The 16,393-nt window shown below is 56.5% G+C and overlaps 2 protein-coding genes across 11 annotated transcripts in view; one reads left to right on the top strand and one right to left on the bottom strand.

Moving 5' to 3' along the window:
- The window catches only part of AP2A1 (adaptor related protein complex 2 subunit alpha 1), a 38,540-nt gene extending 31,361 nt beyond the window's left edge, over window positions 1-7,179 (top strand). Inside the window, exons 12-24 of one of the 3 annotated variants that reach the window (XM_055236547.2) lie at window positions 729-826; window positions 1,157-1,388; window positions 1,489-1,656; window positions 1,748-1,908; window positions 2,312-2,377; window positions 2,723-2,779; window positions 2,887-2,969; window positions 3,067-3,156; window positions 5,227-5,350; window positions 5,435-5,551; window positions 5,646-5,715; window positions 5,891-6,025; window positions 6,747-7,179. In XM_055236547.2, the coding sequence (XP_055092522.1) occupies window positions 729-826; window positions 1,157-1,388; window positions 1,489-1,656; window positions 1,748-1,908; window positions 2,312-2,377; window positions 2,723-2,779; window positions 2,887-2,969; window positions 3,067-3,156; window positions 5,227-5,350; window positions 5,435-5,551; window positions 5,646-5,715; window positions 5,891-6,025; window positions 6,747-6,824 (1,479 nt within the window). In that variant the 3' untranslated portion in view covers window positions 6,825-7,179. The remainder of the gene's footprint in view (window positions 1-728; window positions 827-1,156; window positions 1,389-1,488; window positions 1,657-1,747; window positions 1,909-2,311; window positions 2,378-2,722; window positions 2,780-2,886; window positions 2,970-3,066; window positions 3,157-5,226; window positions 5,351-5,434; window positions 5,552-5,645; window positions 5,716-5,890; window positions 6,026-6,746) is intronic. The other 2 variants (XM_055236548.2, XM_055236549.2) reach the window with 2 other exon arrangements.
- FUZ (fuzzy planar cell polarity protein) lies at window positions 6,956-13,766 on the bottom strand. 8 transcript variants are annotated; one of them, XM_055236551.2, is made up of 11 exons: window positions 13,263-13,766; window positions 12,883-13,004; window positions 12,519-12,603; window positions 11,902-11,970; window positions 11,634-11,738; window positions 9,398-9,595; window positions 9,181-9,276; window positions 8,758-8,864; window positions 8,615-8,679; window positions 8,461-8,535; window positions 6,956-7,439 (listed from the first exon to the last, which is right to left on the bottom strand). In XM_055236551.2, the coding sequence occupies exons 1-11, from the start codon at window positions 13,371-13,373 to the stop codon at window positions 7,216-7,218; spliced, it is 1,257 nt and encodes a 418-aa protein (XP_055092526.1). In that variant the 5' UTR covers window positions 13,374-13,766; the 3' UTR covers window positions 6,956-7,215. The 8 variants fall into 8 exon arrangements, with proteins under 8 accessions (XP_055092526.1, XP_055092525.1, XP_063471052.1 ...); XM_055236550.2 differs by having other exon boundaries at window positions 8,461-8,538; window positions 13,263-13,564; XM_063614982.1 differs by having other exon boundaries at window positions 13,387-13,519.
- Window positions 13,767-16,393: the final 2,627 nt, after the last annotated feature.

Below are 16,393 nucleotides of genomic sequence, written 5' to 3'. Positions count from 1 at the left end.
GGCCTGCCAGCCCCCAGCCACCCTCCTCCTCCTGCACTGCTGTGACCTCAAAGTGGGGCCTGTGGGCCAACCCAGGGGACCCAGGGCTATGGCCTCATGGGCCTGATGTGAGGAGTCCCCAGGGCATGGGCATGGGGCACCCAGTGTGCAGTCCTGGCCCCCAGATCTTGGTAGTTTCCTTCTGCCCCAGGAAAGGGGCCCCGCACAGTCCTGTTTTTTGTTTGTTTGTTTGTTTGTTTCTGGAGACGGAGTCTCACTCTGTTGCCCAGGCTGGAGTAGGGAGTGAGTGCCGTGGCGCGATCTTGGCTCACGGCAACCTCGGCCTCCCAGTGTCAAGCCATTCTCCTGCCTCAGCCTCCCCAGTAGCTGGTACTACAGGCGCGCGCCACCACACCCAGCTAATTTGTTTGTATTTTTAGTAGAGACGGGGTTTCACCATGTTGCCCAGGCTGGTTTCAAACTCCTGAGCTCAGGCAATCTGCCCGCCTCAGCCTCCCAAAGTGCTAGGATTACAGGCATGAGCCACTGCTCCCCGCCCACAACCCTGTTTTACTTCCTGTGTGAGCTTGGGCCCGTCACTCAACCTTTCTGTGCCTCAGTTTCCCACCTATAACCCCACCCTCAGCAGAGCTTTGAGTGTTCCACCGGTCAGTAGGTGGCTGCACCCACCGATCCCGGAGAGGACACTCATTGTTGTCCTCTCCACGCCCTTCCCCGCCCCCCACCAGGCGCTCCAGGCCCCCGCCTGTCACGAGAACATGGTGAAGGTTGGCGGCTACATCCTTGGGGAGTTTGGGAACCTGATTGCTGGGGACCCCCGCTCCAGGTGAGGGAGCCTCAGCCTGCGGGGGGGAACACACACGCTTCTGAGGGGTCCAGGGCTTGGGGGATCCCCAGGGGTCTCAGGGCAGGCGGTGATGGGCTCCCATCCTCTCGGCCTCCAGCCCAACCCACCTAGCAGGGTAAGAGAGGACCTTAGTCCCAGGATCGTGGACAGAGTGTGACTGCGGCCCCTGTCTGGTGCCTGGGGAGGGCCACTCCCCTCCAGCAGCTTGGGGTCCTGGGACGGGTCCATCCCACGGAGGGGCGCCCCTCCAGGGGGTTTCTGGAGAGGGCAGTGGAGCCTGGCCCCGCTGACACCCACTCCCGCGCACAGCCCCCCAGTGCAGTTCTCCCTGCTCCACTCCAAGTTCCACCTGTGCAGCGTGGCCACGCGAGCGCTGCTGCTGTCCACCTACATCAAGTTCATCAACCTCTTCCCCGAGACCAAGGCCACCATCCAGGGCGTCCTGCGGGCCGGCTCCCAGCTGCGCAATGCTGATGTGGAGCTGCAGCAGCGAGCCGTGGAGTACCTCACCCTCAGCTCGGTGGCCAGCACCGACGTCCTGGTCAGAGCCCTGTCCCCCCACCCCACCCCCCCGGCACACCCCCTTCCCGCCCTCCCCTCCTCCTGACCCGAACTGACCTTCCCCACCCCGACCGCGCCAGGCCACTGTGCTGGAGGAGATGCCGCCCTTCCCCGAGCGCGAGTCGTCCATCCTGGCCAAGCTGAAACGCAAGAAGGGGCCAGGGGCCGGCAGTGCCCTGGACGATGGCCGGAGGGACCCCAGCAGCAACGACATCAACGGGGGCATGGAGCCCACCCCCAGCACTGTGGTGAGTCCCCTGGGGTGGGCCCTGCCAGGGTGCCTGGGGCTAGGTCCTGCCGGGCGCCGCCTGTCCTCACCGTGACCTGCGCTTCCTACAGTCGACGCCCTCGCCCTCCGCCGACCTCCTGGGGCTGCGGGCAGCCCCTCCCCCGGCAGCACCCTCGGCTTCTGCAGGGGCAGGGAATCTCCTGGTGGACGTCTTCGATGGCCCGGCCGCCCAGCCCAGCCTGGGTCCCACCCCCGAGGAGGCCTTCCTCAGGTAGCACCCCCTGGGCCCGGGCCCCTTCTCGCGGCCACCCCCAGAGCCGTCCCTTCCTGGCCTCTGTCCCCATTTTCCCTGAGCCCCTCCCCAGCCCCGACTCGCTCCTCTCTCCATCCCGATGCCTTCGCCAGCCCTGGCTGCTGCCTCCCCTGCCCCAGCCTCCCTGCTCACGCCCTCCCTCTGCCACTCTGGACTCCGCCGACACTGGCCACCCTTTGTTGTTTCCTTTCCTGTCACCATTTCTCAGCCTGCTCTTCCTTTTCTCCTTCTCTCCTTCCCTCCTCCCTCCCTCCCTCCCTCTCTCTCTCTCTCTCTCTCTCCTGCCCTCTTGCTGCCTATCTGGGATTGGCTGCCTGCCACGCCTGTCTTCTCTTGTCTGCTCTGGGATTGGATGGCCCAGCGAGCTGGAGCCGCCTGCCCCCGAGAGCCCCATGGCTTTGCTGGCCGACCCAGCTCCAGCTGCTGAGTAAGGGGTGGCCTGGGGTGGGAGGTCGGGGGGGCAGACTCGGGTGTCCCCAGGGAGAGTTAGGGGACTGGGAGCCCTCGTCAACGGGTTCCTGATGAGCAGCAGAGGCAGGGACTTGGAGGAAAGGGAAACTTGGTGTCTGCCGATGCGGGGGCACGGGCCAGGGTTCTGTTCCCATTGGAGGCCACTGCTGGATGGATTCGAGGTTCCTCGAGGCTCTGTGAGGGGTCTGGATATGTGGTTCTGGGGTTCTGTCCTTAGGGCTTGTTCTCGAACTCAATCGCTCTGGGCCTTTGCCCCTCCCCACCAAGTCCCTTCCCATCTCACTCCGCTCCCTGCCTCCAGCCCAGGTCCTGAGGACATCGGCCCTCCCATTCCCGAAGCCGATGAATTGCTGAATAAGTGAGTCCTGGGAGAGGTGGGGGAGGGGAACGGGGACAGGTTCGGAGCCCAGGCCAGGTGCAGACAGGCACCCCCGTCATCCTGCGCCCCCTGCCACTCCCACCCAGGTTTGTGTGTAAGAACAACGGGGTCCTGTTCGAGAACCAGCTGCTGCAGATCGGAGTCAAGTCAGAGTTCCGACAGAACCTGGGTGTGTCCCGGGGGACTGTGGGAATGGGTCGGAGGGAGACCTTGGGGAAGGGATCAGAGGGACTCAGATGGAGCTCTGCCTCCCCCACCTACTGCAGGCCGCATGTATCTCTTCTATGGCAACAAGACCTCGGTGCAGTTCCAGAATTTCTCACCCACTGTGGTTCACCCGGGAGACCTCCAGACTCATATCCTCTCAGGCCCGGCCCAGCCTCCTGCCTCTCCAGGTCGGCCTTCCTCACCGTGGGGAAGCCGGCTGACCCAGGCCCACACTTCTCTTCAGCCTCTCTTGGGCACGCAGTTAGTTCCCTGAGATTCAGTGTTTGCATCTGCAAGACGGGGGTGGGATTCCTTTCCTCAGGACAGGGGATGACAGTGAAGTGGTGTGTGGGAGGCATTACTTCCAGAACTCCACCTGCTCCAGGCCTCATTTTGTCCCTGTCTGGCACCTTCCGTGTCCTGCCGTCATCCTCTGCTGGGCTGCATGTCATGATGCCGGCACCTCCTGCACTCAGGAGCCAGGCCTGTGGGTCCAGACGCTGATCAGGCCTGATCTGGGCTGAGTCACTTTGCCTCTCTGGGCCCTCCTGTCCCCGCTGTGAAGTGTATGTAAACCCTCCTCTTCCTCATAGGGTTATTGCGAAGATCAGAGTGTCTGGAAAACCCTGGAAGGGCGGCTGGAGGTATCAGTCCCCCCTGCCCCTTCTCTGGGCCTCCATTTGCACATTCATGAAATTAGAAAAGCTCAACCCGAAAACTTCTGGCCGGGCGCGGGGTCTCACACCTGTAATCCCAGCACTGCGAGGCTGAGGCCAGTGGATCATTTGAGGTCAGGAGTTCAAGACCAGCCTGGCCAACATGGTGAAACCCCATCTCTACTAAAAATACAAAAATTAGCTGGGTGGTAGTGGCACATGACTGTAATCCCAGCTACTCAGGAGGCTGAGACAGGAGAATCGCTTGAGCCTGGGAGGTGGTGGTTGTGGTGAGCTGAGATTGCACCACTGCACTCCAGTCTGGGCGACAGAGTGAGACCCTGTCTCAAAAAAAAAAAAAAATGAAAAAATTCCTTCTTCAGTCGGGCGCGATGGCTCACGCCTGTAATCCTAGCACTTTGGCTGAGGTGGGTGGATCACAAGGTCAGGGGATCGAGACCATTCTGGCTAACATGGTGAAACCTCCGTCTCTACTAAAAATACAAAAAATTAGCCGGGCGTGGTGGCGGGTGCCTGTAGTCCCAGCTACTCGGGAGGCTGAGGCAGGAGAGTGGCGTGAACCCAGGAGGCAAAGTTGCAGTAAGCCGAGATCGCGCCATTGCACTCCAGCCTGGGCGGCAGAGCGAGACTCCGTCTCAGGAAAAAAGAAAAAAATATTCCTTCTTTCATAATTTCCAGAGGCTCGTGCAGGCAGCTCAGTGGAGGCAGTGGCAAAAGAACATGAGACCCAGGCCTTCCCAGTGGGCTACTGACACGGATGCAGATGATGATAACACTAATTGCTACCATCTTTGTGTACTTACCATGTGCCGGGCACACAGACAAGTACTTGTGATAGATTATTTTCTTTTCTTTTTTTTTTTTTTTAAATAGAGATGAGGCCTCACTATGTTGCCCAGGCTGGTCTCAAACCCCTGGGCTCAGTGATCCTTCCCACCTTGGCCTCCCAAAGTGGTGGATTACAGGCGTGAGCCGCCACACCCAGCTGGATTATTTCATCAACTCCTGAGGACATTTTACACATGTCCTTGTGTCACCCGAGCTGGAGTGCAGTGGCATGAACACTGCTCACTGCAGCCTCGAACTTCTGGGCTCAAGGCATCCTCCTGCCTCAGCCTCCCAAGTAGCTGGGACTGCAGGTGCACATCACCATGCCTGGCTAATTTTTTTGTAGAGATGGGGTCTTGCCATGTTGCCCAGGCTTACACATGTCTAGAGGCTAAGAGAGGTTAAGTGGTTGCCCACAGCCACTCAGGTGGTTAAGAGCTGGGATTCAAACCCAAGTCAGCCTCCAGAGCTAATACTATTATGTCTCAGTGCTGTGTGACATTGTGGAAGACCAAAGGAGGCACCTAGGGGGCGCCTCAGAGGTTTCCATAGTATGAACTTTGTAGTTGAACCTTGTAGGATTGAGTCCAGGATTGCACCATGGGGTCCCTTAAAGACCTGCAGGCGGGAGCTGCCGGGAGCTCTGGGGTTCCTGACCCAGACCTCCCGGGGGCCCGCCTCCTCTGTCTGGCTTCCTTGACCCCTGGCGGGCACAGCTGGCTGTGCAGACCAAGCGCGTGGCGGCGCAGGTGGATGGCGGCGCGCAGGTGCAGCAGGTGCTCAATATCGAGTGTTTGCGGGACTTCCTGACGCCCCCGCTGCTGTCCGTGCGCTTCCGGTGAGTCTGGTGCGGCGCGGCCGGTGGGCGGGGCCTCCGGAGTGAGGGGCGGGGCCTAACGGAGCCTCCCTTTCACCCCATCAGGTACGGTGGCGCCCCCCAGGCCCTCACCCTGAAGCTCCCAGTGACCATCAACAAGTTCTTCCAGCCCACCGAGATGGCGGCCCAGGATTTCTTCCAGCGCTGGAAGCAGCTGAGCCTGTGAGGGGTGGGGAGGGGGCGGAGCCAAAGCCGCGCCTCCGGGTGGGAGGGTCGGGCCGTCCAGGTCCCTGACTTGAGCCTTCCCGGTCCCCAGTCCTCAACAGGAGGCGCAGAAAATCTTCAAAGCCAACCACCCCATGGACGCAGAAGTTACGAAGGCCAAGGTGAGAGACCGCGGGCGTGTTTGCTGGCCTATGGCTTTGCTTCTCTGAACCTCTGTTTTCCCATCTGTAAAGTGGGGCCAATTCCCATCCCCAAGGGTGTTTTGGGATCTGGGATGCCACTGTGTGGTAACTAACAGCTCTGGCACTCTCTGACGGCTCCCCCCCTCCCTCCCAGCTTCTGGGGTTTGGCTCTGCTCTCCTGGACAATGTGGACCCGAACCCTGAGAACTTCGTGGGGGCGGGGATCATCCAGACTAAAGCCCTGCAGGTGGGCTGTCTGCTCCGGCTGGAGCCCAACGCCCAGGCCCAGGTGAGTGCTGCTGTGGGAGGCCTGAGGCAGGCCTGAGGCAGGCAGGAAGGCCGCCTGTCATCTCGGCGCCCACCCTTCCTGCCTCACTGTTCTTTAATTCACGTCCCCACTTTGACCCTCCTCCTCTCGCATTTCTTTGTTCAATTTTCTCTCCTGTCTCCAACCTCTGGTGTTCCTCTCCTCTTCCTGTCCCTCCCTGATTTCTACCTTTCCATATCCTTTCCACCTTTCTCCTCATCTTTTTTTTTTTTGAGACGGAGTCTTGCTGTGTCACCCAGGCTGGAGTGCAGTGGCGCGATCTCGGCTCACTGCAAGCTCCGCCTCCCGGGTTTGCGCCATTCTCCTGCCTCAGGCTCCCGAGTAGCTGGGACTACGGGCGCCCGCCACCACGCCCAGCTAATTTTTTGTATTTTTAGTAGAGACGGGGTTTCACCGTGTTAGCCAGGATGGTCTCGATCTCCTGACCTCGTGATCCGCCCGCCTCGGCCTCCCAAAGTGCTGGGATTACAAGCGTGAGCCACCGCGCCCGGCCTTCTCCTCATCTTTTATAATTTCTTTCCTCTCTGGCTCCTCTGTTGATTTCATTCTTACATTCTTCTCTCCTGTGTCTTGTATCACCTTTCTGGCCCCTTTATCTAACTTCTTCTTCTATCTCCCTTTTGTCCCCACTTCCCTGGGCTCCCCATCTCCTCTGAGTTCTGACCCCAATGCCCCCACCCAGATGTACCGGCTGACCCTGCGCACCAGCAAGGAGCCCGTCTCCCGTCACCTGTGTGAGCTGCTGGCACAGCAGTTCTGAGCCCTGGACTCTGCCCCCGGGGATGTGGCCGGCACTGGGCAGCCCCTTGGACTGAGGCAGCTTTGGTGGATGGGGGACCCCCACTGGTGACAGAGAAGACACCAGGGGTTGGGGGATGCCTGGGACCTTCCTCCAGCCTTTTGTATTTTTATTTTTGTTCATCTGCTGCTGTTTACATTCTGGGGGGTTAGGGGGAGCCCCCTCCCTCCCTTTCCCCCCCAAGCACAGAGGGGAGAGGGGCCAGGGAAGTGGATGCCTCCTCCCCTCCCACCCCACCCTGTCGTAGCCCCTCCTACCCCCTCCCCATCCAGGGGCTGTGTATTATTGTGAGCGAATAAACAGAGAGACGCTAACAGCCCCATGTCTGTGTCCGTCACCCACTGCTAGGTAGTCAAAGAAGTGGGGTGAGGGCATGCAGAGTGTGGGTGGCCAGGCTTCGCAGCCCATGGGTGGGACTCTGGGGAGACAGGAGCAGCAGCAGCCGCCGAAGCCCCAGCTGCAAGGCCACCAGACGCACTCCTGTGCCTGGTTCCTCAGTCCCCAACACCAGGTAGCAGGCTCTGGGCAGCTGGGCCTGGTAGACCTCATCTTCTGTCTTCTCTGGTGGCCCTGGCTCTGGAGAAAGAACGGGGGCACTGAGATGACAGGTAGCATGCTAACCTTTGCAAGCCACACCACATCCTGAGCCCAAGTTCTGAACGCGTGGGGTATCTGAATACAGGTTTTGGGAGCCTCCTGCCAGGGGAGGGCCTCGGGGCTCTAGCTGGCTGTCAGCAACTTGAAGACCACGATGCTCTCACTCAGCTCACCCTCTTCCTCTTTCTCAGCCTTGGGGAACTGCAGCTGCAGGTGATCCTCTTAGCAATACACATGGCAAACATGGCAGCAACACGGGAGCTCCAGTAGCCTTTTCCAGGAGCCCACCCACCCCACTGTGCAAGGCGGGTAGAGGGAAAGAGGCAGGTGCCAGCGAGAGGTGGAGTCGCACAGCTAGGAAGGGGTGCAGCCCCCGAGTTGGAGCTCTTGACCACTGTGCTGCATTCATCCGGGCTTCACTGGGGTCATAGCGCCATCCCAGGGTCCCTTTCTTTGTCTCTCTGGGCCCTTATGGGTTCTACGACAATTTTTCCGTTCTAACCCAGAACCTTGTGAAATCCTCCTCCATACCCTCAGCCTATCAGCAAAGCCTGTGCTTTCGGCAGTAGTGCAGAGTGCTGGACTGTGTGGATATGGGAGCCAGATCCCCTGTGTTCGAATATGGCTCTGCCACTCATGAGCTGAGCTTCAGTTTCCTCATCTGTAATATGGGAATGATGAGGTAACGGGATAGTCCTCGCCTGTGAGGATGAAGTGATTTCATTCTTTCATTACATGTAAAGGCACTGGGAAGAGGTGAGGTCTCAGTGTTAACTATTGTTAACTATGATCCAGGAGGTTCTGAAGCCAGGCAGGGACCTCCCTTCCCCTCCCTTCCCATCTGCATCAATGCTCAGATCTCAAGGAAAACCACTGCCCTATGACCCAGTGCATGCTGGGTTCCTCCGGTTCCTCCAACCCCACCTCCTACTCCCACTTTGTGCGACCTGGGACTCAGTGTCCCCGCCTGCGAAGTGGGAGCACTGTGCTTTCCGCTGACCTGGTGGGAAGTGCGTGGAGGTGACCAGGGTATAGAAGTTTCGGAGGAGGCGCCGGCGCTGTTCTGGTGAAGGCTCTGCTGGGAGGAAAAGGTGGTGATGCAGAGCCCCTCCCCGGCCCACGCCCCTCCTGCCCCTGCCCCTGTCCTCAGTCACCTTTATCCCCCAAGGGCTCCACGGTGAAGAGGCAGCGTTTCAGTTCCAGGTGGAGGAGCAGCAGCCTGTGGGAAAGGGAAGGGAATGTCATGGCTGGGGAAGAGGACATGACCCCCAATCCACTCCCTCCATCCGAGCCCTACCCGAGGATGTCTGTGTGAAGGGGGAAGCCACTGGGCAGCGCCCGGGGTCCCAGCGGCAGACAGGCCCGCAACGGGTCCAGCAGTGGCTGCCACCAGCGCTCCAGAAGCTGCAGGGGGCGTGGTCATTAGGACGTCGTCACGGGAAGGCGGGGCCGGCCGGGGGGGTGTACAAGGATAGGGGCGTGGTCAATCGGGAGGGGCGGGGCCCAGGCGGAGGGCAGAAGGGACCAGGGAAGGAGCGAGGCCTGTAAGAATAGAGGCAGAGCGGGAGTGGCCGATCTTGGGGGGAAGGTGAATGACTGGAGCGCAGTCCAGAAGAGGCGGGGCTGGGGAAAGATGCCGCTGGCAGGGCAGGGTGGTGGGGAAGGGCCCTGCTGGTAGAGGGTGTCCTAAGAGGGAAAGCGGGACGTGGCGCGGGTTCACCTGTGGATACAACTGGCTGAGGGGTGGGCTCGGCCCGCAGAGTAGACACAGCTCCAGGCTCGGCAGCAGAGTCAGGGTCAGGAGCCGGTGTGGGACCTGAAGCAGGGCACAGGCTGGGGCTCACCGCGGCCCGGCCCCGTTCCATCGCAGATCCCGCCTCCTCGCGACTCGGCCGCCAGGTCACATCCCTCCATCGCTGCCCGCCCCACCCACTCACCGTGGGGCTCCCGTGCGGCAGGTAAACCGGGTAGTCGCGAGCGGTCTGCGGCGGCAGGGATCCCACCAGCCAGGGGAGCAGCACGGCCTCGGGCGTCCCCAGCCGCCACCAACCCTCTGTTGCTGCCACCACCCGGCCCGACACCACCAGACTGACGAAGGCCGTGCCCGCGGCCTCAGCGAACCCGGAGAGGGCTTCCTGGGTAAGGGAGGCAGGAGAACTGGAAGTCAGCAGACAGGCGTAGGGGGTGGCAGCGACTTCCCTGGTGGGCAGGGAATGGTGAGAAACCCACAGCCAGCCCCGAGCTCGCGCAGTGGCGATGCTCCTGCGTCTCACCCTGAGCCTGAGTTCCTTCACCTTCATACGAAGTCACATCCCCAACTCACACTGTGAAGTCTGATTAAACACCTGGCCTGGGCGGGCAAACTGAAGCTAACAATGTAACCGCAGCAGCCCGTTCATCGAGGCCTGTTACATGCAGAGTAGGCACCATTAGCAACGTAAAGAAGCCAAGTCACCTTCTGAGAGTCACACGCCTGGGAGGCGGCCACACAAGGCAAGTCCGCAAGAGCAGTATTTAAGTAGAGGTAGCTAGAGATCTGAGAGGCAGGAGGAACATGCACCGAGGTTGGAAACTTGTTGGGATCTCTGGGGACTGTGAGGTAGCTGGGTGGAGGTAGACTGTGGATTTAGCAACAGGTTAGGGAGTGCCAGGTGCCACAGGCCTTCAAACACCAGGCTGAGGAGCTGGGACCTTGCCCTTGGGGAGGTGGAGGCTGTGGGAGGGCTGTGAGCAGGAAAGGGGCAGGGCCAGCTCTGGATAGAGTAGGATTCTTCTGGTGGCCCAGTGTGATGGCTCACACCTGTCATCCTAGCACTATGGGAGGCTGAGGCGGGAGGACTGCTTGAGCCCAGGAGTTCGAGACCAGCCTGGGCAACTTAGTAGAAACCCGTCCCCAACCCTAGTCCATCTCTTAAAAAAAAAATAGCCGCCGGGCGCGGTGGCTCCAGCCTGTAATCCCAGCACTTTGGGAGGCCGAGGCGGGCGGATCACGAGGTCAGGAGATCGAGACCATCCTGGCTAACACGGTGAAACCCCGTCTCTACTAAAAATACAAAAAATTAGCTGGGCGTGGTGGCGGGCGCCTGTAATCCCAGCTACTCAGGAGGCTGAGGCAGGAGAATGGCGTGAACCCGAGAGGTGGAGCTTGCAGTGAGCCGAGATCGTGCCAGTGCACTCCAGCCTGGGGGACAGAGAAAGACTCCGTCTCAAAAAAAAAAAAAAAAAAAAAAAATAGCCAAATGTCGGCCGGGTGCGGTGGCTCATGCCTGTAATCCCAGCACTTTGGGAGGCTGAGGCGGGCGGATCACAAGGTCAGGAGTTCAAGACCAGCCTGGCCAACATAGTGAAACCGTCTCTACCAAAAATACAAAAAATTTGCCGGGCCGGGCGTGGTAGCTGGCGCTTGTAATCCTAGCTACTCGGGAGGCTGAGGCAGGAGAATTGTTTGAACCCAGGAGGCAGAGGTTGCAGTGAGCCAAGATCGCACCATTGCACTCCAGCCCCTGCGACAGTGTGAGACTCCATCTCAAAAAAAAAAAAAAAAAATAGCCGAATGTGGTGGCACAGTGCCTATAGTGTCAGCTACTGGGGAGGCTGAGATGAGAGGATCACTTGAATCCGGGAGTTCAAGGCTGCAGTGAGCTGTGCCTGAGCCACTGTGCTCTAGCCTGGACACAGAGCAAGACCCTGTCTCAGAAAAGAAAGAAAGATGGCCCAGGAGCAGTGGCTCACGCCTGTCATCCCAGCACTGTGGGAGGCCAAGGCAGGTGGATCACCTGAGGTCAGAAGTTCGAGACCAGCTTGGCCAACATGGTGAAACCCTATCTCTACTAAAAATACAAAAAATTAGCCGGGCATGGTGGTGGGCGCCTGTAATCCCAGCTGCTCGGGAAGCTGAGGCAGGAGAATTACTTAAACCCGGGAGGCGGAGGCTGCAGTGAGCCGAGATCGTGCCATTGTACTCCAGCCTGGGCAACAAGAGTGAAACTACGTCTCAAATAAAAAGAGAGAAAGAAAAGAAAAAGAAAAAAGATTCTTCCGGGACCAGGTGGGGATAGGACTGGAAGCTGAGAGGATAGGAGGAGGTTGGGACAATAGTCCAGAAGAAAGAGGATGAGGACTGAGCCAGGGCCAGCAGAACAGGTATAAGAGTTTCCATAGCATCCCCAGTACCTGCAAGAGGGACCCCTCTGGAGGAATCACGCAGTCCACACACTGGGTCAGGTCCCCGATGAGCTCCGAGTCCCCTAGGAAGCTGTCGATGAGGCAATAACTGGCCTAGGGGAGGAAGAAGGGACCAGCCTAGGATTCAGGTGGGCCCAGGGTCAGACAACCAAGAACCTGTGGGACCAGGCTGCCCCAGGGGCTGCTGGGAACTGTAGTTCCCAAATGGCAGTGCCCAGGTATCCTAACTTCCCACCCTCATGTCCTGCAACCTCACCCTCAAGTCCTTCTTCAGTCTCTCCACGTTGCGGATATTGGTCAGTTCTTCAAGCCCCACAAGAAGGACCTAGAAAAATCATATAGGAGAGGACGGGTGAGGGGCTGGGACTCAAACTCCTGGGACTGAAGGAAGAGGGGGCTGGGACTCCCACTTCTGGGTCTGGGGACTGGGGAGTCAAGATTCCTGGGTTCTGGCCGGGCACAGTGGCTCATGCCTGTAATTCTAGCACTTTGGGAGGCCAAGGTGGGTGGATTGCTTGAGGTCAAGAGTTTGAGACCAGCCTGGCCAACATGGTGAAACCCCATCTCTACAAAAAATACAAAAATTGGCTGGGCATGGTGGCGCGTGCCTGTAATCCCAGCTACTCGGGAAGCTGAGGCACGAGAATCGCTTGAACCTGGGAGGCAGAGGTTGCAGTGAGCCGAGATCAAGCCACTGCACTCCAGCCTGGGCAACAGAGCGAGACTCCGTCTCAAAACAAAACAAACAAACAAAAAGATTCCTGGGTTCTGAGGGAGGAAGTGTTGGTGGTCTGCACTCCTAGGTCTGAGGGAAAAGGATGCTGAGATCTCAGATTCCTGGTTTGGGGAGAAAAGAGGACTGGTGAGTCTCACCATGGCTCCAAACACCATTTGGAGTAGTCTCTCCAGCCTCAGCTCAGAGATGCCCACCTCAGATGACAGAACGATGAGGGTGATGCTGTGGAATGGAAGTGAGAAGAATGAGTCAAGGCCTGGGGAATCAGGAAGGGGTATGCTGGAGTCCGCCCATTGATCCTAGAACACCAGACACATCCTCTCTCAGCCCAACCTGCGTTTCTTATAGAGAACATCAGGGATCAAAGAGGGTAACTGGCTTGCTAAAGATCCCATAGCCAAATTAACAGCTGGTTTTAGAGAGCTGGAAGGCCTCCAGGCTCATCTTCAATAGGGACTATCACCCAGGCCCTGTCCCTGTCCCACGTTCCCTCCTGGAGACCTGTCATGGAAGCTTTTCCACACCACAGTCGTGTTCTCGGTCCTCGCAGAGCTCAGCTGCACCTCCAGATTCTGCCCAAACATGTGGACTCCATTGAGGGAACCGATGACAGAGAACGGGAGCTAAGGAGGGGTTAGGGACATCAGACAGGAGCACCCCCCCATCCCCTCCCCCTTAGGACCCAAGCATGCCAGCTCCCAGCCCCATCCCCTTTCCATATGCCCTGGTAGTGCCTCTTTGGGGAACCAGGCTTATTGATCCATTGCCTCCTCGGTCCTACAAACTCAACACGGAAACTTCCCCAGCCCCTACTGCCTTGAAGACCCAGAGTCAAAACACCGAAACCCCTTCGGTTTAGATACAGGCGTCCAAGGCCCCACCTGCTGACGGGCGGGGGCGCCGCCGCGACTGCTTCTGCAGAATAGGGGGACCCCGCTGGAGGCCGCGAGGCACAGCAGATGCACAGTGCCGCCCGTCCCCTCCTCCCCCATTTAGGACTCCCACCGCGGTCCCCCACGTGGGGACTGTCAGTGCCGGTCTTGGAGCATGCTGGTAATCACAGTAACTCGGCCTGTGGTCCGGAGCCGCAAGAGGGCGAGATGGGGAGCTGATTGGAAGAGGATTAACTTCCCGCCTTCTTCACCCAACTCAAACCCTATTCAGGCACCTCCCCCAAACCCATTAGGTTCTCTTCCGCCCCAGCCGGAAGTCACGGTACCCCTAACCAAGATGGCGGCTAATTGAATTGGCAAAGCTTTCTAGTTTCTCCGAGGAGGTAAAGAGAACCAAGAGGCCGGATTGAAGATGATGACTGCGCCAAGGCGTTGCCTAGCCACCATCCTGTAGGCTTTGATGATTTACATTCTAAACGGAAAAAACAGTTGTGCCCGGATCAAAGATTGCGACGGTCCCAAAGCGTTGCCTAGCAACCACATTCCCTCTAGGTTTCCATTATATAGTAGTAAACAATGTGCCCTACTCAAAGATGGCGACCGTGGCGGGGCGTTGCCAAGCAACCACCATTCAGCCTGATATCCATTCCAAGGCTGTAAACAGTTGTGCCCTGCTCAAAGATGGCGGCACGTCGAAGTCCGAGCACCCTCCTTGGGGCGAAATCGAGAAAAACACCATCTCCCCCACAACCTTCGAGGATGGTTGAGTCCAGCGATCGTTGCCTAGTAACCACTCAAAAAAATGGTTGTTTTTGTTATTAGGAAAAAGAAAACAAGGAAATCCTTTATTTTCCAGAATAATAAAAACAATATTACTTCTGTAATGAATTTATACATGATAGCATACCATGTAAAATGTGAAAAACCCCTTCCCCAATTTTTTTCCTAAAATAGTTTAACGTAGACTATTGATACGTTTTCACAAAGATGATCAATATACTAACATTTCCACATTTTCTTTTTCCTATGAAAAAATATAAATCTATTTCATCTTAATAATGTATTTTTATAATCTATTTTATGGATGTGACAAATTGATTTGACCAATTCTGTATTGATGTACATTAGGTTGTTGAACTCCTCCAGACTAGCCAACTAGTGCTGGGACAGCATTTTATTGCCTTTTAAAAATACCCTTATGAATATTTTTATTATTTTATACAGGCAGCATTCACTTGTAATAACAAAAGTATTTATGATTCATTTTGCCCTTCCTCTTCCTTCTTGCAGATCAGCCCATCTTTCGAGCATAATTTTTAATTTTCCTACTTCCTAAAGTACATCCTTTTCTCTTTTTTTTTTGGGGGGGGGAGAGGGGACAGGGTCTCACTCTGTCGCCCAAGGTGGAGTGCAGTGGAACCATCTCGGCTAACTGCAACCTCCGCCTCCCGGATTCAAGTGATTCTCCTGCCTCAGCCTCCTGAGTAGCTGGGATTACAGGTGTGCCCCACCACGTCCGGCTAATTTTTGTAGTTTTTGTAGAGACAGGGTGTCGCCATGTTGCCCAAGCTGGTCTCAAACTCTTTGGCTCAAGTGATCCACCCACCTCAGCCTCTCAAAGTGCTGGGACTACAGGCAGGAGCCACCATGCCTGGCCTAGGTACCATTTTAATCTTCCTTCTTGACTATTGATATTTTTTTTTCCTTTCTCTGGATTACTTTTATCTTCCTTATAACTTTATTAAAATTTTAGTTACACAGGCATAAAAGAGGGGGCTGCTCTAGATGAAAAGAAACTTGAGACATAATGTCTAAATATGTGTGTGGTCTTTGTTTGGATCCTGATACAAATAAACCAACTGTAAAAACACATTTTGAGACAATTGGAACGTTTGATTACACACTTACTGTTAGATGATACTAAGAAGTTAATTTTGTTACAGGTTACAATGGCATACTAGTAATGTAAGAAAGTGTTCATAGGCCGGGCGTGGTGGCTCACGCCTGTAATCCCAGCACTTTGGGAGGCTGAGGCGGGTGGATCACGAGGTCAGGAGATCGAGACCATCCTGGCTAAAACGGTGAAACCCCGTCTCTACTAAAAATACAAAAAATTAGCTGGGCGTGGTGGCAGGCGGCTGTAGTCCCAGCTACTCGGGAGGCTGAGGCGGGAGAATGGCGTGAACCCGGGAGGCAGAGCTTGCAGTGAGCCGAGATTGCGCCACTGCACTCCAGCCTGGGCCACAGAGCGAGACTCCATCTCAAAAAAAAAAAAAAAAAGAAGAAAGTGTTCATAAAATTTGGAAAGATGGCTGCCAAGCACACAGGAGTAAAATCATATGATTGTATGGATTTGAAGCCTTCAGCAAGCCAGGCGCGGTGGCTTACGCCTGTAATCCCAACACTTTGGGAGGCCGAGGTGGGTGGGTCACCTGAGGTCTGGAGTTCGAGACCAGCCTGACCAACATGGAGAAACCCCGGCTTTACTAAAAATACAAAATTAGCTGGGTGTGGTGGCGCATGCCTGTAAACTCAGCTACTCGGGAGGCTGAGGCAGGATAATCGCTTGAACCCAGGAGGCGGAGGCTGCAGTGAGCCGAGATTGTGCCATCGCACTCCAGCCTGGGCAACAAGAACGGAACTCCGTCTCAAAAAAAAAAAAAAAAGAAAGAAAAAAAAAAAGCTTCAGCAAATGAGACTCTGTCTCAGAAAAAAAAAAGAAAAAGAAAAAAGGGCTTCCGCAGGCTCACTGCCTATAATCCGGGTACTCTAGGAGGCCAAAACGGGTGGATCACCTGAGGTCAGGAGTTTGAGACCAGCCTGGCCAACATGGTGAAACCCTGTCTCTACCAAAAATACAAAAATTTGCCGGCGAGGTGGCACACGCCTGTAGTCCCAGCTACTCGGGAGGCTGAGGCAGGAGAATCGGTGGAACCAGGGAGGTGGAGGCTGCAGTGAGCCGACATTGCGCCACTGCACTCCAGCCTGGGCGACACAGCGAGATTTTGTCAAAATAAAAAATAAAAAATAAAAATAAAAGATAAAAGAAAAATAGAAACCCAATAAAAAAAATTTTAAATGATAAAGGTAAAAACCTGTATCATTGGGCTTTCTGTAAG

Source organism: Symphalangus syndactylus, chromosome 13, assembly GCF_028878055.3.
Source record: "Symphalangus syndactylus isolate Jambi chromosome 13, NHGRI_mSymSyn1-v2.1_pri, whole genome shotgun sequence".
Lineage (NCBI taxonomy): Eukaryota > Metazoa > Chordata > Mammalia > Primates > Hylobatidae > Symphalangus > Symphalangus syndactylus.
This window is presented reverse-complemented; position numbering and strand designations above follow the sequence as displayed.